General features: G+C 35.3%; 1 protein-coding gene across 1 annotated transcript; it reads right to left on the bottom strand.

Annotated features, from left to right (window-relative positions):
* Positions 1 to 10,666: 10,666 nt before the first annotated feature.
* On the bottom strand, positions 10,667 to 22,492 carry LOC144449301 (solute carrier family 13 member 2-like). The gene is made up of 13 exons (XM_078139819.1): positions 22,382 to 22,492; positions 20,744 to 21,009; positions 19,168 to 19,321; positions 18,516 to 18,691; positions 18,085 to 18,267; positions 16,651 to 16,764; positions 16,343 to 16,441; positions 15,735 to 15,836; positions 15,026 to 15,123; positions 14,502 to 14,620; positions 12,003 to 12,164; positions 11,120 to 11,257; positions 10,667 to 10,825 (listed from the first exon to the last, which is right to left on the bottom strand). The coding sequence occupies exons 2-13, from the start codon at positions 20,977 to 20,979 to the stop codon at positions 10,667 to 10,669; spliced, it is 1,740 nt and encodes a 579-aa protein (XP_077995945.1). The 5' UTR covers positions 20,980 to 21,009; positions 22,382 to 22,492.
* Between the last annotated feature and the right edge of the window lie 3,981 nt (positions 22,493 to 26,473).

The following is a 26,473-nucleotide window of genomic DNA, read 5'->3' on the forward strand; positions in this document are numbered from 1 at the left end:
TGTCACTGTCAACGGAAACGTTTTGTAATTGACATATTACACGATTTTTCGACTTTTGTGAAGGCTGGCGGTTCATTTGTGAACGCATTGAGCTCTCAGGAGAAAAGGCTTAGTATAAATCCACATTATTATTAATATTTCAAATAGAAGCGAGTTTACCTGTTACAGTCAGAGAACTTCATTTTGCTCGACAAAAAATATTGTTAATACAGCTGCATTTCAAAGTCTGCCATGACAAAGATGCCAACAAAATTTGGATTGTCTTGTTGCAACTTACATTAGGTGTAACAATTTTTATTACATTTTTTTGTCACAGGTTATTATTAAAATGGTGTTTAATCGTTTGAAATATTGTAATTGGCGAATCAGATGACAATCTGATTTCTATTGTATCTACAAAAATGGGAAATACGATCCATTATCTTTTATCAATGATGTCAATGATATTATCAGTGAATGCATGTATTCCAGTATCATAGATGAGGTATGATTGGTGTAAGGAATTGATAATGCGATCTTTGTTTCACTTGAATTCTCTAGTTTCGACTGCCCGGGGAGGGCCTATTCTGTGACTAACGATGTCTTCGATCACGTGAAGATAATTAATGCATATCATTTCGTTTCAGGTATATTCACTGGCAGTGTTTACAATGACAAAACTTTGAAACGCGAGGGTTTTGATGGAGAAGGAATAACGGACAATACCGTTATAGCTGTGAAAACCCATGAATGGGGAAACGAGACTCGACAAAAATTTGACAAGGCCATTCTTGTTATCAGGGATCCATTTGAAGCTATACAGTCCGAGTTTAATCGTCATTATGGGGGCCACCTTGGTTATGCCTCAAGAAGTAAATATAGTGCTGGAACAAGTGAGTATATATACACCTTTGAAATGTACAGAAAACTTGATTTTACGTGTTTCATTTATTGGCACTTCATTGCAACAATATCGATAATGGTGTTTGATTTTTGTATCGTGATTATCACCAAATCTTGTTTTGAAACAATCAGTTATCAATTGAAGCACTTTACTACCGTCAAGTCAACTTGTGCCAAATGCTGTAATGTACCATGGAAAGTCCTAAAGTTTATGTTCTTTTGTAAAACTGAAGTCCAATCCATTTCCAGCTAAAATCAAGAAAAAATCAGGCCTCACATGCGCAATTTCTTAATTGAATATTCAAATATTCAAATTAACCCATTTTAGAATCCAAAATGGCCCCAATGATGTATTAATACTAAGAAAACAATGCGATGAACCCCTCAAATACAACAGGAACAAGCTTTAATGTGGAAAGGTTGAGAGAAGAATATGTAAGAATATTGATTTTCAAGGCAATTGGTTCATTTAAGTACATTCCCTTTAATAGATTAGACTCTAGTCTGTATAAATATGTACCAGTAATTCATAGTAATTTACATTTTAATGGCATTTTTAACAAAAAAAATGATAACAAAAGATTATTGCCGGTTAGCATGCAGGAACACATTCCATGTTTCTTGTTCTTCCCTAGTTTGGCAGGATTTCGTGTATGGAAAAGCACAGTCGTGGACAAACACTGTCATGGAATGGTTGAAAATTCCAAATCCACTGCTTGTGATCAGATATGAAAACCTGAAGACAGATCTGAGGGGAGAACTTCACCGTATTCTCAAATTTTTAAATTTCACCGTCTCCAACGAACGAATGAACTGCACTCTAAGGAATTCACGGGGCAAATTTAAGAGACCTGAGAGGAAAATCCACGAATTCGATCCATTTACACCAGAAATGAGAGAAACATTGGAGATCTACAAACAAACAGTTGATATGGCGATACAACTTTACAGTCTTAAAAAATGTGAGAACCGTAAAGATATGCAGTTTATACCTATAAATTGCACGGAGGTTCACATGAGATACAAACACAGGTAGAATGCATGCCATTTAAACACCTATATCATATGGTCGTCCGATACACAAGTGCAGGTGAAGTGTCTGTTGAGAACTATGATGATACATCGCGTCGTGATCTCCTATATTCCGACAAGTTAAGACCACCACATTGAACTTTGCTCATGTTATTTGTGTCATGCCAGGATTCACTTGTTAAAAAAAAAAACGTTTTTCATTGGTAAAATCATGTAATTTCTGCTCGGAATCAAATGTTCGTCCCTAGTCACTGGCTAGATTTTCGTAGTGAGTGTGGGATCCCAAGATATGCGTGTGAAGGAGACGACTGCTGCGCTTTTAGCAACGGTATGCGTTCTATATTAGATTTAAAAAGAATGGTAAACATAGTGTGGGCATGATTGACTTGTTGAAACCGCCTATTCACAATCTGAAGGTAACCTATTCATGAAAGTCGTGAGTCGCAGATAATCATCAATAGTTAATGGAGATTCGTATATAGTTGCTGTGCGAAATTCTTATACGAATTGCACGACCAAAGTCTCCAGAGTGGTAGGAGATATGTATGCTCATGAATAATTTATACGTGACAACATTGAATTGTGATTCACAACGTTTTATATGTTACTTTTAAAAGAAAATGTTGATGGGAATTGTCCTGTGAGTGAAAGAACAACCAAAACCAGTTCATAAGAATACCTTGTCCATAAAAGCATTTATTCATGCCTTTCCGAAGACCAAAGCTGTTTCAGCCCCATTATCTACAATTACAACCTTTTCTTGGCCATGGGACTGAAAAACAACACTTCTCATACGACAGTTAATGACAGTCCAATATTATTTTTAAAAAGAAATTTACAAAGGACCAATATCTACATATGGGTCTAGAAATTATCCCTTCGAAAGCATAATTTCATGCTCCACTCGTTAGATGTGTCCTTTTTTCGACCACTCGCTCGTTACTCGTGTAGTTACTATTTATAGTGATTAATTCTACCTTTCAAACAGGAAGGTGAAATATTTGCGCAAGGTCATCTTACCATGACAAGCAGTATATACATGTATAATACTAACAACCTAAATGACGCATATGACTTTATTCAGATGTCATGTCAGTTTGCTTTTAATACAGCATTCGATGTCGAACACAATATTGTATATTTTTGTCCCATAATGCTTTCAGCAGTTCAATCAGATAATATTGAAACGTCTGTAAGTTTATACAATTTGTCTATTTACTCCATAATTCCTTCAGGTAAGGGTGAAACGATTGCATGTGCAGCTTACTCGTAAATATCATTTCATATGATTAATTCAAGATACAGATCAAGCGATTTATTGCATGGCACTGCACTCTTGGCTTCAAATTCAACTTACGAAATTACATCCGGGGTATTTTGACGTCTTGCTTTTAGGACGGTAATCGTTTATGGCGTCTGTATCAATACCAAGTATGAAATGATATTGCCCCAGTTGATTCACTTTGTAAGCCTAGTATTTGTCCATTTCATAGTAAATTTGTAAAATAGTGTTGCTAGCTAATGAAAAGCTGATTTGAGTACAGTGAATTGAACGTTAGCACCACGTTGTTATTATTTTAGCTCTCAATGAGATCTAGACAATGTTATATGGCATATTTGCTGCGACTCTAGTCATTGACTGTTTACATGCTTTGCACTGGTATACAATGTGTAACTTTGCTTACAGCTTGATTGTATATACAGCTATGATTGTATACTGGACTCATAGTTCAAACAATTGACAGAGTATACTTTACGGGTCTGTAAGCAGAACAAGTCCAACTACAGGCGATCACCAGTTTTTGTTGTATACGGAAACAGGACTTCAGGGAGTATATACTTTACATGTTGTGTGAACGCTATAAATAATTGTACCGGTTGCATCACGGCCCATTGCAGGTTAATGTTCACTGTCTCTATTTGCTAAAACCACATAGAAAGTAATCAGAAACGGTACATGCTGCACTTTAAGCAAGAATACAGTTTCTTTTTACATTTTGTCAAGATGAACTGAATTTATGTTCAAATGCAGACACCAAACATCTATGTACGTTTCAGTGGTTTATTTCATTCAGACTAACTGTATCAAGAAACTGTACGTATTCATTCAATCTAGCTATCTTAAAGTTTCGAATGTGCAGTTTTTGTTGGTTTAACATGCCTATCAAACAGAGAGCGAACAGTATTCTCCAAAGTACTCCGTAATTCTATGTTTTAATAGCTCACCAATGAAGTGTAGGCTTAGTGTTAGTGTAGGCTTCATTATACGAAGCTTTTTTTATTCAAATTATTGTTAATATAATGACATAATTATGCTGTACTCAGTTGCTTACAATTAATTGAGCAAACTGATCGCATTCAGTCTATATCTCCTATGGAGGAGTATTTTAAAAATTACAATTCATAGATATTAAATTTGTTTTCCTCAATCAAGAACTGTATCTGTAAGTTAGTAATACTATACTGTTGTTATATTTATTATTCATGTCGTTTTAATGTTATATCTGTTGTATGTTGAGTACCATGTATAATATGTGATTTATTAAATGAAATTTCATATACTCTACTGCCTTCGGATATTCAATCACGTGGTTTAAACTTGTCATATAAAATCAGGCATATCAAAAAAATCACCATATAATATTCATTCATCGTGTACGTGTATGTTGTTGTACCTTTCGATTTGCATAGCATTTTCACCACCTACCTGCAGTACCCTTCCATTTATCTATGCATCTAATCGGTCTTCCAGTCCACCTATTTGTCTTTATTCCATCATTGTTGTGATTGCTTTTCATCTAGCAATCAATGAATGTGCCAACCCGCCACTCAATATATTTTCCTTGCTTTTCTTTCTACTTGTATTTGACTTTGAAATTCTTTAATTTGTTTTTAGCCCATCAGACCTCTATCAACCTGCCTCATACCTGTAGTGCCCAATATATTATTAAAGCCAGTTTAAACTAATCGTCGTCTGAATCAACATAAACCTTACTAATCTTGCTACGTTTTATTGTCTATCTCGACAAATATCTTTATAGTCGAGTTTCCGGTTCCAAGATGCATTGCGCGAGAAGAAGGTTTTTATGTTGTACAGTTAGTCTTGTTTTGTCTTTATTACCTTTGAAATACTATTTTTATCAGGAAATGATGGAAAGACATGTTGACTTTGATTATGAGTGATTTTATGTAAGAAAGACTAAACGACATAAATGATCGAGAGGGATTTTACGGGTGAATCCTGGGTACAGTCAGGTGACAACCACTTCAACCACTCCATGAGTAGCGTGTGCAAACCCCTCAGCGCGTACGCAATACATGGCGTTGTATGGAGAGACGCGCAATGCACCTTGGAACCGGCAACAGGTCCATTACCGACATTGCTAAATATTATTCTCTGATTCGACTAAAAATGTGATTAACATGACTATCGCCTTAGAAGACAAATTGTCAAGTAAAATTGTTACATTTTAATAATTTGACATGCCTTAACAATATATTTTCTTACAATGTATGTTACTTGGTGATGTCTGCTAAAGGATTATGGTAGCTCAGAGCAATATTGGTAAGAGTGTTGTTGAGCTAGACGATATTTTATTTCAAGTCAACTGCCTTCCATTGTGCAGGAACAAATATGTATACTGTGAAAGACGAGGACTTTAATATCAATTGCAGCTTTCCTCGTATGAAGGACTTACTATAGTATTTGTTCAGGTGTCGCGCAATACTGCACCGATTACAACGTTATGGGTAATGCCAGGGCTCACTTTTTAAATGTGACGTTTGCATTGGTTAAACAGAAAATCACAGCCTTTAGATGATAAGGTGACGTCACCGTTCGTCAGAACAAGGCTGAAACAAATATGCCGCCACATTGAGGGTCTTACACAACATTATGGATATTTATGGATGTGAATCCATAATATCATGTTTCGACCTTTGCCAAATAAACCATGGTTGTTTACGCATAATATGTATTATCATGTCAAAACGTACATTTGTATGTATTTGGTTCCAATTAAAAATGTTACAATTGTTAACTCAAATTAATTACGCCCGAAGCTAAGGGTAGACCTACGTGCACAAGCTATAATATTACCGTAACATCTATGTACTTAGTACTACTTGGAGCGGTTGAATCGAATCACATTTTCTCGTGCAAACCCTTCAACCATTTATTAAACATCATCATGAAGAAGATGTCAAGCCAGCAGAGACAAACATTTAATATCTCATCGTGTATTAAAATAGAAGCATAATGACTGATGGATTTACACATTATGAACACAAATCCAACGGAAATTTTACAAAAAATGTAGTACAAATATGATGCTGCTATGCTGTTTCACGTACAAGTTAACGTTACAACTGAGAGATACAAGAATCTGTAGAGTAACATGTCTTGCAGAAAATGATTGTACAAAACATGTACATGGCATACTTCGAAAAATACCAACATGTAAACCTGGGGTTTCTTACCTTTAATTAGCATTCACTAGTCTTGTAATTTGACTTCAAGAATGCAATTTTTAATTCTATTTTTCAGCATTGGCTTGAGGTGACGTCACGGCGGATTGAAATTTAAATTCACACAAACATGTTTACATCTTGATACCTTATCTAATACGATCAAAACACAAACATACCACCAAGGGTGATTTTGTCCAGTAAATCTCTAACAATAGGTTTCCTGAACATTTTTTTTTCAAACCAACGTATGAAGCTCTATATATATATGTTGTTTACGAGCGCAACGTGTCGGTGACCTTGCAACAATCAGTTTTATCCCCATGTTTACGAAAGAAATAGACAATGAAGGAGACATTACACAATTTCACATCTCCAATATGTTTGTTTTTGCATCTCCAATGTGTTTGTTTTTCAAATTAGATTTATAGTCAACATATATTTACTATATAGGAATTACACCGTTACTGAAGCTTAAATTTGCAAATACTGGTAGTACTGCAAAAGGTAGGTTGTATCGCTGGGCAAATAGAAAATAAATCGCGCGTGTTTTCTTTTATTATCAATAGTGTTAATATACCTATCTTCGTGCCTATGATTTTTGGCAGAATCTTCTCATTTAGTACGTCGTGTACAAGATTACCATTGGTTATTCATTACCATGTTCAAAATTATCATTTCATCCCTGGATTAATTCTAAGCGCTTTGATATGTTTGAATTATTTTCAATGAACAGGATGAAATGCCAGAACTCAATGTAACAACATACCTTGTCTGATACTTTCAGATGGCCATCTATGGATACGAGAAAACTATAGAATCTGGAGGAGTTGCCACGGGTAACATCCAGGCATAAGAACAAACAGCATTGGACTGCATCATCAGATAATGAGGATTGAAACAGAGGCTTTCACCCTGTAATAAATATACAAACAAGACAAATCATATCTTATAAATTTACGTTAGATGTTAATGAAATCTTGGAAGTCTCGAGAGTTCTTATAACTATAACTGTTCAGCGAAAATTATAACTGCGTGCGAAAATTATAAACGTGTGATTGGGCCACACTCAACCAACACAACCAGGTAACACCAGCAAAAACCTGCCTCCAACAGTAACATCAGCAAGGATAAATAACGTATTTGCAATAAGTTACAAACCACAATGAGTGGACGCATTCAGATATTCTATAAACTTGAGCTGGGTCATGGGAAGTTCACATTCACTGTTCATAGTGGTTCTTATCAAAATTCGTTCATTAATGAAACTAAATGATGTCATTGTATTCATATTTTATACTTGCGAAGGTATAATTATGTCATTCCTAATATTTTCGTCATTCGACTGGAACACATTCGTGATTTTGTCACTCTTCTCTTTAAATGATACAGTTGTAACTTTTATTGCCTTACCTGAACGAAGATAATACAGGGAAATGGTGTCTAAATATTTATGCCTTGGGTTTTTTCTGAAAGGTAACACCACTGGTCATTCTCAGTAGAACCTCTGTCACATCCACTTTATTCTCAAACCAATGCTAGCTATACATATTTGACGATTTAAAATAATAACCACAGAGTTAACAAACTCATGCGTTTTTGAAAGCAGTCATGTTTCTAAAATATTCCTCAATAGTTGTAGTTCAGTGCAACAAGAGCGATTTTAGGGAACCTAATCCGCGCGAGTTATAAACGAGTTGCGACGTACATGTAGACCCATTAAGTCTCCTGTATTCCCTGCATGAATGCTTAAAATATCAGGATACACTATGAAGATTATACGTTTATACGATGTTCAGTACTCACCAATGTTCTGGCGATTGCACTGTTACTAGTGACCTCCGTGAAGAAATAAACAATTGTTGTGACTATTAAATTATAAGTTCGACTGAAAGGTCTCCAAGTACAACCAGTTGATCATTCTCCAGTCTATTGTGACAGACCTGATTCCTATGGTAAACATAAAAATGTAACATCTATTTTGTGATGTTTTATTATTCACGATATGTGTTTTATACGCCACCTCATACTGTAGTCACCAGAGCATATACATATATGGCTGCGTCATGGAATAACAATTGGATTTAGACAAGTGTGACAAGGAAAGATGGATTCCTATGGCCGCCATCAACGATATACTGATTGGTGTCTCAGGTGACAATTTTAGAATGCTTTTACGCTAAGCCCCAACGGAGGATTTGTTTTCCCGTGACAACCGCAAACATTTACCATGTGAATTTTACGAAACCATGCTACATTTAAATCTGTTATTGCAACGGTTGATTGCATTCTAATACAAAATGATTATTAAACTTCAGTGATACCACACAAGCAGAATAATTGCAGTTACTTTCAAGGTTGACCCTCCGATAGCTACAAGATAAACGTCTTTCTTAAAATGTATTACTACGATCAGAAATTCATAATGTGAATATTACAGAATCAATATAAACAGAGTTAGGAATCAGGAAGATGATTGTGTTATTATCATATCGATGGTTGGACACTCAGATGAAATATTCACTTTGTCAATAACTGAATAATAAATGATATTATTCTACATCCAGCAATGTTAATAAATTTCTTCTTCAGTAGCTGGGACTCACAAATTACCTATAAATTCACATTATGTGGTTCAGTACTGATAGCCTCTACTGCCGTAAACCATAACATATTCATGGCTGTTGATAGAGTAACCCGATAACAAAAGATGTATAGCTGAGCTGCGTTCAATGTTTTTCTTTGCTTGGCACTGAAGAGCTCTGCCCATAGGGGAATATTTCAAAATATTGAATCACAGAATGACTCATTTTAGTGTACTGTCCATTCCTTTCTTTAATATCCAAGGATTCCATGTTTAAGCACAACATTCAATACTGTATACTGGGCTGCAATATGTTCACAATATATAAGGTAACCTTAAACTAAGCTAACTTAAGTTTTTTTTGTTTTTGTTTTTTTGTTTTGTATATAATATGCACATGTACGTGAACAATAGCCTTCTAGAACATAATCGATGCTGCAGTAGGCCAATCAAATGGTTCACTGCAAGTTGAAGGTGGCAGTCTTGAAGTGAGGACCCACTTTGGGGTCACGATACCAATTACGCATTGATCTACTTAATACATGCAGATGATTTCAGAAGCGAACGGGCATATTGGTTACATACACAGTGTCATAGTGTCAATGTCAATGTTTGATGTGCAGATAGAGTCGATTATGATAGGATGGAAAGCTCAGTTCTATTTACTGATGTCACGATCCCCGTCTCTTCCCTCCAGCAGATGGACCATCGACTGTAAACAGAGACCTATATGCAAGTTTACCTTGGATTCCCGCTGCATGCTCCCACAGGATGCGAATAAAACAATAACAAAATTCGTCTGCAATTCAACACGTCAGCCGTATTTTGCTCTCCATCACCACCAAAGCAGAACAGTTCACATGTTTGTAATACCAGACCTACACGCTTCGGTCCGCATACGACAACTAACACCGGACCATGCAACGCAACCGGTCCGTACTACTCGACGGTTCACCCTAAACAAAGCATTTGCAAACTGGGATATTTCCCGCTCAAACTGGCAACAATGTTGCCAACTGTCCGGAGATGACGTAGTTCTTCCGGATTCATAGATATACACCCCTGTAATAGTACCTAACAGCACATAACTCTGGATATATATATATTATGTATACATCACTACTTCATTCATGCGATCACAACAGTGTATAAAGTTAGTCATCATACACCTGTATATATACATGTACCAAGAAACCTGTTACATATCTGATACAGGTCTGAAATCTGACCAAATTGATATATACCATGTAAAAGAAAAAGGTTTCCTCATACACAGTTAAATTACGTGATCTGCACCTGTGACATATATACATATATATATATATATATATATATATATATATATATATATATATATATATATATATATATATATATATATATATATATATATATATATATATATTACGCTCTGCCACTGCGGTATAGAGCACTGTCTTAGCAGATTGATACTCACCAAGTTATATATATATATATATATATATATATATATATATATATATATATATATATATATATATATATATAACTCGGTGAGTATCAATCTGCTAAGACAGTGCTCTATACCGGAGTGGCAGAGCGCAGTAGTGAAACAATTTATATATATATGGTACACAACTGAGAGTTATAAAACTGATATATCATTTGTGGTAGCATCCGTTAGCAATTGATCAGTCTGTTTCATTGTTTATGCTATCAGTTCTAATTTGCTGTTGAGTTTAGAAATGCAATGCATGTACTGTTTCCACTAGCAGCCCATGTGGGATATGTCTTCACATCAAATATGATGTCACCATATGTGTTGATCCACATACTAGTCAAAAGAATGCCAAAAATATTCAGGACAAAACCAACGCTTGCCTAAAATGAAAAAAAAATAGCGTAATTCGTTAGCTCAGATTAGGTTTGTTTTCTTCTCTTTTTGATAGATTTTCAAAATGTTTGCAAGATTCAGTACATTAGTGTTTGTGCCTCTCGTGTATTACAGTGTTCAAATGTAAACCTTGAGTCATATCACGGGCTTTGCCCAATTTTAATGTTATCAGAGTACCATTTTGCTATCCAAAATGGAAAACTCAAAATGTGATAAGAATTGTTTACTCGATTTGGATGAACTTGACGAGAAAGGACAAAAGTCATAATGTAACAACATACCATGTCTAACACTTTCAGTTGGCCATACGAGAAAACAATAGCATTTGGAGGAGTTGCCACGGGCAACATGAAGGCATAAGAACAGACGATAGTTGATGGTATCATCAGATAAAGAGGATTGACACAGATACTTTCACCCTGTAAGACATACATATAGATAAAAACAAAACAAAAACATTATATCTGAATGATTAGTGTAACGTAGTAAACGTATTTATTGATTGCAAGATGACTAACTAGAGATAATAAACTCAAGCGTTTTTTAAAAGCATTATTTTGCTGTTAAAATATTAGTCGTCAGTATTTGTATTGTAGTAAATTAAGAGTGACCCAAGGAGCCTTGTCACCTCGAGTCGTAGACGAGGTGAGATGCAGACCCTTTAAGTCACTTGTATCCCTACACGAATGTTTGAACTAAATGACATAGTGTGATAACATGGCACGAATTGGGTTTGTACACTGTTCAGAAATGATTGCAATACTTGGCCTAAATTTAAGCAAGCATATTCGTCTTAATATGAATCATTTTTGCTGTTTCAAGAAATTGAAAAGTGATGAAACACTCCACGTTACACAGTGTAGAACGACCAGACCATAGTCCGTATATTTTTCAGTTTGAAGGCCATAACTTGGTTTACATGCAATATACATATGGCATAACACGCAACAGACAATGGAGATGACACCGGTAAATATGAATGAAATGAAATGAAGTGAAATAAAATAAAATAAATTAAATTAAATCAAATTAAATTAAATTAAAACACAGATAGCTATCCTTACACTCAAATTATATTAGTATATAGTTTCGAAAACTCGGAGGATGCATGGTTCTTTAAAACACTTTTAATGAGCCTTAGGAGGGAGTGTATAACATACTAACCAATGCAGCGAGAATTGGTAAAAATATTGTAGCGATTGCCACATTACTGGTGACCTCTGTGAAGAAGCAAACGATCGTTGTGACTATTAGAATTATAACTTCGACTCGAAGGTCTCCAAGTACAACCAGTTGGTCTCCAATCCATTGTGACAGACCTGATGCCTAATATGGTAGACATAAATATAGAACATCCGTTATGCCTTTAGTATTCACGACGTGTGTTTCTTTATCTCGCCTCATACAGTATTCAGCAGAGCATATGCATATGTGTCAGTCTCATAGAATGACAATCGCATTTCGTTAAGTGCTACAATACTAAATCATCAGCCGCTACTTCGCATGGGTTTATTTTGCCGTCACCAACGATACATTGACTGATGTACTATGCGAAAGCTTTCACGCTAAGCCCCTGTAGAACAGTTGTTTCCCGTGACAATAGTAAATATTACCATGATTGTGTACATTACGAATTGCACGCTACATTTAAAGTTGTTATTGCAACGGTTGAATGGATTCTAATACAAATTTATTAAAAGTTGTATTCCCACACAAGCATAATAATTGCAGATATATTCAAGGCTAACCCGCCGATCGATAAAAGATGGAAGGTTCTTTCTCGTAAAATATTATCGCGAATATAATTCATAAATATGCAGATTACAGGAACTTCAAAACAAGGGATGGGGTGATAAACAAGATGCGGATAAGATCCTTTCAATGATTAGACACTCAAATATTTACTGAAAAAATTCACTTTTCAATAAATTATTAATATACGACATTACTGTATATCCAACAAGGTTGACACTTTCTACTTCAATAGCACATATAAATTCACATCATGTGAGCTAGTGATGATACGGCCGTAAAACATGACCTATCGTAACCTATGGTAGAGCAATTTTGTTGATTAAGTAACCGAATAGCAAAAGCTGTACAACAGATCTAGAGCTGCACTTAATGTTTTTCTTTGCTTGACACCGAAGACCCCTGCACACGGGGGACCATTAAAATAAGGAAATATTGAAGGATAATCGCCAGTCCTAACATTTAATAGGCTCCAATTGTTAACATCACTCAAGGGTTTCACTTTGTAATCACAGAAAACAAAGACAGTTTATATGGGGGCTGCAATATTAGGCCATATAATATACACTGATAATGTGAGGTGCGAACAGAAATAAGTATAGCATGGGTTTGTAGAATGAGACTTTGTAATAGAGAATTCTGTTACCTTGGTAATCAAACAATTTCGAGATATCTTAATACCTCGTGAGAGCTCTACTGGTAGCTAATTTAAAGGTCATTTTACGTGCGTTGTTTAAGTTGGGGTAAGTGGAGGGATATTTCATCATCGCCATAAAGTTACATGCCGAGTCCCTTTAACTATTAGTTGAATTCGATGTGTCCTGTTGACAGTCACTGATCGACCTAAATTTTCACAACAGATGTACATGCAGATGTCAATCTTATTCAGTAGCTCATCCCCAGTAGCTGCAATTGAAACTATTTTTGAAATGTTTTTCTTGTGTCGATTTCTATAAGTTGCTTTATAGACTGAGAGTTACGTTATTGAGGACACTCATTCTATGTAATACTCAAAATAAAGGTCTGACAGAGTATATTTCTCACTTTTTATGTTGACATTGCTCACCTTTATCAACTTCAATTCTGTCAAAGATTTTCTCAAAATCTTTCGCGCTCCTCAGTGACAAGTTTGAAATGTTAGCTTCCGCCATTTTGGCTAATGGGGTGTCATGGGTAAAGTTGTTCTTGCCCCTGGCCTCGTTCTGAGAGGGCTTTCTTTAAATTTGCCAAAGCCTCATTTTTAATTACATTTTCCCATGTACCCAAGTTGTACACTTGAGGGACGCTTTAGTCAGAATATGGTGGAATACATGAGCAAGGTTTTATATCATATTAGAAAATTATATATGCATAAGAAAAATTGAACAATGTAATGTTCTAACCATTAGAAATTATAATACGACTAGCTAGACTTTTCCTTTTACAGGAATGTCGACAATGACAAACCTTTCAGTGTTGGTGTATTTCCTGAGTATGATGAATGATTGCCCATTGAGCAGTCATTATCAGAAACCCACAATTTGTTCATAAATGATTGATGTATAGTACAGCATGCGGCCGTTTACTCGTACTTTTAACACTTGGCTATCAAACCAGTATACAGAGTGCAATCAACGACGAGTAGATAAGCATACGTGGTTCTTAATACAGGAGAAGGGTTGAACTGTTTCTTGACAAGTTTTGATGTCCGCTTTAAATAGACAAAACTTAATGTAAAGTAGTGAAAAAGATTCTAGGGCTTAAAAAGATACATAGAAGACAAGGAATAATGTCGTCGTCTCATCCGAGTGTATGCCTTGTCGTACTCTCCAGGTCAAACTTAGATAAATGACTAGTTGTTGGTGATCGATTAGTGTTAATTTTTCCTTATACTTGCCATGGTATTTTTGTCACAATAAAATATACCAATACCTGACAGCCTTCAGCAAGAGCAAACCCCCCTCCAAGCAACAACACGATACCCCATGGTAGTTTATGGTGAACTGTTTTCCAATCCAACAGTCCTTTCCGAGGTCCTATTTTAGACTTGTCTAGAAAGCAGCAAAGAAAACAACGAATGGAATGGGAAAAATTAGACTGCACAACATAAATATGTTACAGTAGAATAAATCTCAAAAGGTGGCACAGTGTGGTAAGATATTGGGGATATTGTACTTGAAAGGTAATGTTAACCTCAGCCCCGACAATCTAGTCTTTAGGAGTTCTGGCCTTCAGCTCTGTACTAAATAGTGTATGGAAATGACCAACTCTGATAATGTTCCGACTTTAATTTTAGATTTATGTTCTGAATCTAACAGCTGATTATATATATGACTAATCTGACATCTGTCAAATCACTGTCAATAAATCATGATATCGCCAACAAAGCCAATTAAATCATATCAAGAATTTGTTTATGACGTAATTAAAGTGTAATTCATGCATATTAACTTTACCATTATGTCGTCTGAAGCACAGGAAATTTGGTGGTTGTGATGGAAAGATGAACAGTAATACAGCAATAAAGATGGCAGCAGTTGCATCCGACACATATCTGTAATATGATAATAATAAACTTATTAATGATACCCGGTGTTACACAATGTAGGTAATTAGGTAAAATGTACCTGGATTCTTCAATTGTTGTATGGGGTTTCCCGCCAAAATTAAGGTACAGTGCTTTTTGTTAAGGGTAGTCAAGTATATGTAGATATAATCTACTTGAGTTCTCCAAGCGGTGTACGGAGTTCCAAAACACAATCAAGGTAGGGTAACTGTTGGAAATACGTATTGCAACTGATTCCTCCATGCGTTACCTACCATTGTCACAACAGCTCATGTACTTCCAGACAGGTCAATTGATTAAAATGTAACAATTGTGCTTCAGTTTTTGTCATGCTAGACGATAAAATGTAGCAATGTTAATAAGAACTTTGTCTCACCAGAAGATAGGATTTAGCAATGCTGTGTAAACTAAAGATTTTTGTCAAGCCAGACAGATAAAATGTAGCAGTGTTAGTAAGATCTTTGTCGAACCATATAATACGACGACTTGTTTCTACTCAACTGACTGCCATTGTAGATGTGTCTCAGGAATTTCAAAATAGCATGGCGGTTAGAATGACATTTTATCATAGACTCTAACTGAATTAAATAATAGTTTACCCTTCAGGGAATAAATTGCCCCATCCGTATCCACTTATATCTCGAGTCATCCACAATAAAGCCAGAATAATAAAATGAACAAGAACAGCTGCCTCTGCCCAACTGTGAGTAATATAGAAAAGTAAAATCGTTATGATAAAGAGAAAACATAAGGCTGGATAGCAACAGGGGGTAATGTGCCATAACAACAGGGGGCACTGTGCCATAGCAACAGGGCGTGCACGATACATCGAAGTTTTAACAGATCATCTATATTGAAATCTTGTGTTAATCCAGATGCACACTAAATACGTCATATCCATGTTATCAGAAAGATAAAAGATTGTATAATTTGGCCACAAAAAGAGCTGTTCGGGACGAGAATTTGGACACACAAAAATGAAGGCAATGATTTTTGCTTTTAGAAAAATATCATTTCCCAGTATTTCATGGCAAAAGCTGGAGGCTTTCACAATTAACAAAGCTCCTGCTAGCTTTGTTTCAAATCAAGTAACTTTAGCACTTTGATGATTGCAACATGTGATTTAGCCTCTATTTTGCCTCATCGGGCACCCTCTTTTGACACAACTTTCGACAATAACTGCAAAATGTGGATTTACATCACTTACGTTATTGTTCCTAATGCTTTGTATTGCTGTCTTATGACACGCTTGGCGTTTTCATCACGACTAGTGCACGGACAACCTGTGCAACATCCACCATGACACCTGTAGATACAATGTGAATTTTCAAAAAATAATCTTGGTTATCACTTTAAATTTAATCATAGACAACATTACATGTACATTTAATCACCCCCATTAATTGTTTATATATTACCATATTAGCTGTCGGAAAATGCATTTCTTTCTTAAAATCTTTGTCGGCGAATATGTATGTAGTACTGAAAATATCTTTGGGACAAAGTTAATATTACCTTAGGAACCAGAACTGCAGCCATAACCACCCCAGGAACTCAAATAAAACCATGCCAGGAAAAGAATAGATGAACCAGGATGCGAAATCCACGCCAGGATCGTTGCCATAGAGACTGAAAAGATAGATGAATACATTTGGTTAGTTATAGGTGGCATTTGTTTTATTCGCAATGTAAAGGGTAAGATCGTCTCCAACTTTGTATCGTATCAGTGAGACGATAACACGTAGCAATCTTAATAACAATTTTGCCAAGGCAGACGATGAGGTTGGTACAGTTTAATACTTTAGCAAGATATTTGTCAATGCAGACGACAAGATTAAGTAATATTACAAGGATAAGTGTTCAACCAGAAGACAGTTTTTCCCAACTTAGCTGACTTCTATTTCATGACAAATAAAGACATCTTCCTAACTAACTTTCATGTGTTTACTAGTACATCATACCTTTCTGTGTATAACCTTATCGTACAATATCAATTGTATGCTCTCCGAGTTGAATCATTTTCTTCGGCAGAACATTAGAATAAGTATAGCAAAATGCTTTTGAAGTAACATTAACGTTCATATATAGGAATGTCACAATCGTAAACCATGCAGCCATACTAAGTCGTCAAATCAATATGAATGTCATGATCGTAAACTATGCAGCCATAGTCGTCAATCAACATGAATGTCATGATCGTAAACCATTTAGCCTAACTAAGAAAATATAAAGTAAAGAAAGTGAATTGTAAAAACCATGAATCTAAAAATTCATATGCAATACTTGAAATGCAATACTAAAGTATTAATGCAACATTGTTGTAAATCAAAATTGAATCAGTTATTATGTGACTTAACTAAATAAAGTTAAAATAAATTCGTTATGCAGCCATAGTCGTCAATCAAGTCCTCTTTACGGCAACACATAGTCACGCAATTTTTGCTACGCCTGTGGAAAAACAGGCTAGCGAGGTTGAGAAACGTAGTTTGACCGAATAATCTACATCTCCCCAGCTTCAATGTATTCGCGTTTTTGTGTGTTGGAATATTTCAAAAAATAACAGTGACATTTTACTAAATTTAGATGCTAGTAAACTTGAAAGAGATCCTGGTCTGCTACAAAAATCCCGCTTTACATTTTATCGTCTGCCTTGACAAAAATATTACTATCACTGATACATTTCATGATCATCTGGATGAACAAAATCATTATTCACATTTTCTTTGCATGAGATACACAGATGTTGATGATCCACGCCATTAACAAAATATTAAAATGTAACAAATATTGTAATTAGCTTGTTGTCACGGTCGAGCAAGACGACCGTCACGATGAAATGTAAAAATGTTAGGTTTTTTATCAAGCCAGACGACATTCTAGGTTACGTTTATTGGCATCCACTGTATAAATAAGAAAAATTTTATCGTGAATAACATCAATTAGGTATACCCTTCTAAGACTCCGGTGAAGACAAGATTGGTCCCAGTTCCAGTCAATGTTGCTGTGCCACCAATATTAGCGGCATAGGCAATGCAAATAACAAGAGCTTTACTCATCCTCTTGTCAGCTGGTGACAATCGGTCAAAGTCACCCATCTGGTCATTGTCATCTTGCGAGATTTCGGTGGATTTCCTGTTAGATAAGAATGTTGTGGTAAGCGATGGTGGAAAGATGACGTGTGGTCGACCGATCTATTTTTAAGCTTACTTTTTACCTGAAAACCACTAGGATTTCCACGAATAAGTCTCTCCTCTGTTAGTACATTTTCATTTTCTCGTTAAATGAATTCGATATATATGAAGACACACCTGAAGAAGCAAATGTTATCTCTCAAATACACAACATGTATTCGTAGTTATTTTAAGTTTGTGAAACTTTACCTGGTTGACTTGCTTGCAATTGGTTCTTCTACGATCTCTAGAGCGCCGTTGATGGCGCCTTCCACATCCTTCTCGTTCGAAATCTCTTCATATAATTTGTATTTACCGTCCGTTCTATCATTGATTGAATCCATTTCAACGTCTGTATTCACTATGTGTTGAATTTGTTCATGTTTCTTTTGGTAATAATATAACGAATGAAATAAAAGCTTCGCTAGTGAAAGGTAAATACAGGTTGAGCAATGTCATTTTGTTTTCACAGTGACTTGTTATCTCCATATGCATAATTATATTTGGAAACACACTCCCGTCTACATGTTGTAATTATCTGTCTGTGAACTGTCTTACCTAGACGCCAGCCACTTGCCTTTATCTTTATATGTGATTCGAATTCCCATAACGTTTGGCAGATCATAAATCGAATTGTAAAGTGATGCAATATTCATCACACCTCAAAATGATGCATTAACTTGATGTTTCTAAACTGACAAATCGTTCACTATCTATAGTCTGTAAAATACGACGTGTCCTACAGCCTTATCAGCAACCACTCACATGAGAAGGCCGATGAGGGCGCAACGACACGAGGTGTCTTACATTATAATGATTATCAGTCAAAGGTACAAATTGTACCAACTACATGTCACCTTACCGGTCGAGGTTCTTCATGGACGTCATCATCTGCTGGTTTCGTTACCAACTGTGATAACACGGCCTGTGCTATGGGTGTCATCATCGCAGTTGTTGCTGTATTACTGATGAACATTGATAACAATGCTGTTGGTATCATAAAACCTAACATCAACCTGGCACACAACAAAACAGTAAATAATGTTAATAAGTATCAAATATTGACATTGGTAACAGATTTGAAATTTTCGAGTCAGTGCAAGCCTTATGGCTGGTTGTTCGGTTGGCTGATATGTTGTTGCTTGGTTTCTAGCTCGTTTGCAAGTGTTACAAAGTATATAATTGTATTATAAACACAGTAATTGTGTCTAGGTTACCCGACCGTGTGAGGTCTAATTGATTAATGAGATAGTAATGCGAGATAGGCCATGTTATTACTAATAATTAAGTGAATGTTGCAAGTGTCACTACAAGTGATAAATCACAACTTTTAATGAATTCAGCTATAGTAGAAAAGGGTATTTTCAAAATAGTTTATCTCTGAATTAAATTAACTGTAGTTCATAAACACTTCCTATATAAGGAAAAGAATTGAAGTTTACTGTAAACATGTTATTTACTAACCATATTTGTATTACGGAATGAAGCTTTGAATTTGAATAAAATGTGAATGTAGGGATATGCAAAAGGCCAACTGATACGAAGAGAGATCTTGCGGGGCAGAAGAGAGCAACACGTCCTTACTTTACGGTAACTGATCTGCGTCGTAGTAGGAATACTACGGAGAACTAATTGTTTCTATCTAGTTTGACCTGCTGTAAGTGAAGAAGGAAAACGAATCCAAAGCTCTCGTATTGTTGGTTTAAGCATACATCTTCTTCACCAAAAGTAATATTTTGAGTGCTTGTGAGTTTATCCACTGAATACGTATCCTGAGATTCTGGTACCTCTGAGATTGACTGTGTGCGTCTGAAGTTACAACTTGAATTTGGCCAATAGCTATCAACACCAAAGACAAGTCGGTAACACAAGTAATACAAGTTTAGACATACGACTGCCATGGAATAATGGAACTTATATGGTGCAGGAACTTTAAGTGTAAAGAAAATGGATTAGAATATGGAATACTGAAATAAAAACGTTTGTCATTTCCTAAATAACAATAATGGTGTATTGACCCGGCTATAGTAAAAATGAACCCAGGGAATGGAAGATGAACATAAACCATCCCCCGCATCTGAACATGAATTGTTTTTAGGGTCAAAATTGTTGTATTTACTTCGAGTCGAAAATTGTATGAATTTGTCGTTCATTATGTGACGTCGTGCCCTGTCATGTAAAATGAACTAAAGCTTGAAATCATCGTCGTAAAATTAATCACAAGTTAAAAAAACTCTTGGGTGACCAACATACTAGTAAGTGAAGTGTTGAAAGTTTTGCGAGGTTATGACTTCTTAATTGGTGTGCAGTTCTCTGGCTCGGGTACAATCGTACCTGTTCAACAAGCTTCTTCAATAATCCAAACAATGATACATCTAAGACTATATAAGATCAAAGTAATGAAAGTGGCCGCGGCATTTAAAATTTAATTTGCATACCCTCGTACTCCAGATCCTACCAGTCGAAGAATACTTAGTGCTATTCGTTTATGCAAATTCCAATGTTCGATAGCTACCGCCACCATGAGTCCACCTATGAACAGGGCATTGGTATCCTTTAAGTACACGATGGCTGTTTTACTTGCCGTCAGTACGCCCATTAATGGGAACAGTACCAATGGCAGTAAAGCCGTTACAGGTAGAGGGAGTGCTTCGGTCACCCAGAACACCGCCATCACTATCAAGACATATGCTGCTCTGGACTCCTGGAGAAATTATAATAAATAAAATTTTCCACCATTTCAGTAATGTTTTGTGACAATAATTTGCGGCTGTTTTCTTACATCACACATTGACGCATTTATTGTTATACAAGCCCCTGTCAATTCAATTGCTTAACACTACCCTCAACAAATATTGATAATTCAAGGTTAAAATTGTATTAGTTCAAGTCAGCTACTATTTTCCGAATAGTTTTCGTATGTAATATTAATACAACGTTCGTTAGAATTAATATCAGCAAATAATGTTTGAATATGTTTGACTTTGTATCAAATTGATGTATGATCTACCTCCTGTCAATCTTACTACCGAGTCTCCCTTCTTTTTTTTCAACTGCAATATTTATTACAGGGTGGTGTTACATGTAACACGAACTGATCGGGTCTGATGCTTAATTTAGTACATGTTAGCATATTTACTAGTTTGGCGTTTGGAGGTAGCGATATGCCAAAATTGTGCCAATTAAGCAGATTATACTTAGATAGTCTTGATTCAAAACAGACATGGCATGGCATATAATTTTTTGTACACGTCTGAGTATAGTTCTAAATATATGAGACTGAATACAAAGGTTGCCTTATATAAACAATATGGACGTTTTACGGTGTCAGTAGTATAATAACAATAAATATCAAGGCTGTAGTGGTAGTGGTAATCATATCATAAATCGTTATTATTGTAGATGTTGTACATTAACCCAGATTCACCTACGACAAACTATCCCAGAGACATAAGTTTGGACACACAGGCACTTGTTTCCCAAGATATGTTTCAGAATACAATAAAGTATCGTAAATATTTTCATACTTGCCAAATAATATATGAAAGGGGTAAATTAATACGGGTTTCTAAGATCACGTAAGTCCACACACCGCGGATACGAGGTGTAAGCAGTGTGTGGACTTACGTGATCCTAGGAACCAGTGTTATTTTATACCCCTCACATATTATCGGCCAAATACATCAATATGTCAATATTTTAACATATTCTGAACCATATATCAGGACACAAGTGTCTGTGGTTGGACAATGTCATTCGATAAATCATTACTAAATTTTTCTATGAAACAAGCTTCACCGAATTCCTGACTTACTAAACTTAAAAGATGAAACGCTGCCAAGACAGAGAAAACTGTTGCTTTCACTGCATGGGAAATAAAAATGGCAGTAATGACAGCCCGAAAGTGTTGTAGCGTGAGTCCTTCAAGACAGTCATTACAGGTAGGGTATAGGTAGTAGTGTTTTGTTGGCTGGGAATGAACTTTTACGAGCAGTGAATCGACACACACCCCTTCCAAAGCAATAATCCGATTGTCACTCTTTTGTGGATTCTTGATTAACAAATTCGTAACTTACCGTTCCATTTATGATAAGCGGGAGCGGCAGTGCTAGCAGTGGTGTAAATATAATGATCAAAGTTGGTCGAAATGCCCATAATTCACGAATAACTTTTCGTACGGAGTAAGCCATTTTGTGGTTAGACACGACGCAAGGCGTTCTTTAACAACATCAAACCCTTGTTATCTCCGCCCTAATTTACGATGGTCAATATAGTGGTGTAAGTGTATAAAATTTGAGATTAATAATTAACGATCTGAATATACACTTGAGTACACAGACTGTGTATTGGGGTCACGAGCAGTGTCCTAACTTTTATTTGCTGAGATTATAGAAATATAATACTGTAACAACAGAAGTCAGCAAAACTGAAACACAACGTCTTCTAAAGAGACAAAAATATGTTGCTACATTTCCTTTGCAATCCTACCATTTAGGTGATCTGCACCCATAAAATAGATTACAATGTGACATTAGGTTGATTTTGTGCCTTTATAGGGTATCTTTGCTATGGGCTACTGCATCATTCGAGTCAACAGAAATAACGTATTCAAGTTGAAAACTGAATATTTATCAGAGATGTTTTCCATTGTTAGGGTATAGGCAAAGGGGGAGGGGGGGGGGAGGAGGTTGCTGCTAAAAATATTTTCGTCAAAATATTTTCACCTCCATCCATTGCCATAAATTCTGCTCATTTTCAGAGAAGCTTACGTGTTACATTCTTTGCATGACCATCTTTGCACGTGGTTGATTTTCATACATATATAATAGGAAAAGGTCATTTTGGTTACTAGAGCAGATGGAATGAGGAACGTTTTGAAATACACACATACATGTGTACTCTCCTTTTCAATGTTACATTGCGTAGTATTGTGTTTGCTCAGTTTGACTTCATTAAAACACACCCCTTTCAATACAATGTATCGTATGCGACATTACATGAGGATATGTCACTTTTGTTGATTCTTATGCACCAAAAGACTTACCGTTCCACTGATGAAAAATGGGAGTGGCAGTACCAGTACTGGAGTAAATACTATGATCAAACTTAATCGAAATGTCCATAATTCCTCAAGAACATTTCGTAGGTCTGAATTTGAAGGTATAATTATTGATTCCATGCAGTTTATATTTCCTGTGAATTAATAGTGAAAAATCTATATGCCTGCATTTGAAGTCAATGATTACTATACTACCGCCATAAAATGTGTTTTTCTTGTGAAAATATAGTAATTGAATATCATTATTTCTGTCAATATAAGATTGTTTTTAAATTTTGAATCCAAACCAAAATGAAAATTTGCCCATAATATCACCATAAATGACACGGTTATAAATCAGTTTGACATAATCGAAATAATTTTAGTGAATTACGCACTTTATGACACTTTTTGACATATTGGATTTTCTCCACATAATTATTCAATAGAAAAGATAAAACATAATTTGTAACAGAGATTTGCATACATCAATGCTGCAAAACTGAAAACCAATTTAGAGAATAAGAATATACATAGGCTAAACACAAATGTAGATGATGGTAAGATTTAAATTATTTTTGCTAGGATATCTACAAACCAAAAATAATTTAACTGAAATACAATATTTTTAATTATATGCTCTTTTGCGAAATTTATATAGTTAACTGAAATAATGTATTTTTTGAATAAACACATGGATCTACACCTTCATGAACATTTTGAAAATTAAAAAAAAAATTGTGCTATTATACATTTAAAACAGTAATGTATAGAGACGGATCACCTCATCACATCAATATATTCTTTATTCATTAATTCATTAATTTATTCACGATTAGATTATTTTTCTCTCGAGAAACAAAGAAAGATCTTACCAATGTAATCAAGCCGGATATTGCATGGAGAAATTACAGTGAATACAAGTATAAAATGCTTGGCATTGAAACACAAATGAGACCTTATATACTTAAAGTGTAGGTATATATAACAACCGGTCACCAATGGTGTCTGCAGTGAAATCTCTGCTTACGACAAGAAATACTTTTGATTTAATTAGAAGGCAAATATAGATGAGATTTATACCACTATCATGCAATCAGCCCGATTTGAAATTAGTCCGCTTTGTTTAGGTCGACTTATGAATTCAAAATTTTGAAAATGTTCTTAACTTTCAAGCATTTGAGACACCCGAGGTATATCATTTCGAGGTTTATCATTTCCAGGTATATCATTTCAATTTTTATTCTTCGTCGCCATGTCCAAGGTCATCTAGCCTTGATATTTGTTGTTCCCTGTAACAATCAAAATGATTTGTCGGTGTCTACAGCTTGTAAATAATTACATAAAAGTATAACCTTGTGTGGTATTGTCTTGTCTTGTTTTGTCCTCCATTCTGTTGACGGATGTAATGCTAGCTACTTGAAATTGATAAGTTAGTAGTACTTTGTAAAGAATGACAAGTCAAAGCAACATGTACAAAATGAATGTCTAGAGGTAATAATCAAATGATGAATTCAAATCGTTTGTTTGGTCGGTTGTTTTAACGGATATATATTATATGCCACCATATCATGTTGAATTGTTCGTTTAGTCAATTGGAACTGCTTTACACAACAAGACACGAGAGAAAAAATAAAAATACATGTACATTAAAACAGAACGACATACAACAGTTAAATAGTCACCTTCTTTTTGCAAGTGTAACCTTATTTACATTTCTTCTAGACTCTGTTATGGGGTAAAGCCAAAGGAATATCATAGATACCAGTGTCATGCCAATTGGTACAACAGACATCAAAATCCTCATTGTAAAATCAATTGAGTCGGGTTGTACAGATGCACCTGTTTCATACCCAGCAAATCTGTAATATAACATTCAGTTACGGCTTCCTGTCCGCCATTATTGATACAACAACATATAAGAATTACAAATGATTTCTCAGGGTGTATGGAAAAAGCTGACATCAGTCTAAACCATCATCTGTATTACTTACGGTATGCTGTGGCTGAATCGCGTTCATGTTGGTCATTACTCAGATACATAGTGAGGGATATATAGGGAAGATAGTAACACTAATTAAAGAAAACAAAGCGGAAGATGACATTTCTATAGGATACATTTTGTTCAGACGCAGGAAAGCCAAATGTGTCTGCAAAATCCATATAACGGCGTGCAACGTATGACAGTTATCTTACTTCATGCACTACGGAAAAGATGCTATCGGCAAACTAAGATAGACACACACTATTGTTGCTGCGTGTGGCAAATCACACAAATGAATGACACCGTTGTCTTTGTTATCTAGATATGATCACCTTGAAACCAAGGTAGTGTAAACACTGAAGGAGGTATAAGGCGTCACCATTATCTAAAACTAGGCCAAATATGCTACTCTACTGGAAGTATTACATCAGCGTACATTGGTAGCTATTATCAGCATATCGCAATATATGTTCAGTTTATGTCTGTTTGCCAAAGGTTCACCCATTTTCATATTAAATTTTGTTTTCCTATTTTAGTTGGGACATCACGTTATATTGTTATTTATTATTTCTTGCTAGTAGTATAAACCTTAACTGATAAAACACTGTATAGATTGACATAAATTAAAATGTTATCATTGTTGTCAATTATTACTATTCAATCCACTAACCGTCATAGATGTCAGGAAAGCAATGTATAGAAAAAGGTAGAAGACAAATTTAAGATCATCGCTGATATCTGGCACAACCCAAAGAAGGAAGTAAGAAAACATAGCAAACGGAAGTGAGCAAACTATCCTGAACAGAAGAAGAAATGAACAGAGTAAATGGAAAAATTATGTAATATCCCTATACTTCTGAGTAGTATAATATTCTTATAATATTCTATACATTGTATAATATATATATTTATTACCTGAGTATCAAATTACAACAAACTGCAATAGGAAAATATGAGGAATAAAGATAATATAAATATGAATGTATGCAAATTATACCTTAAAAAGCCCTGGTTTCTATTGGTTGTCACGTTGGAGTATATTCGGAGGAAATCATTCATGTCTTGGTAAATGGGGACCACATAATGGAGGTGTTGATACGTTATCCATAGTTGGAAGTATCAAATTATATGTTCGAGTTGAATGTG

The sequence above is a fragment of the Glandiceps talaboti genome, chromosome 18 (assembly GCF_964340395.1).
Source record: "Glandiceps talaboti chromosome 18, keGlaTala1.1, whole genome shotgun sequence".
Lineage (NCBI taxonomy): Eukaryota > Metazoa > Hemichordata > Enteropneusta > Spengelidae > Glandiceps > Glandiceps talaboti.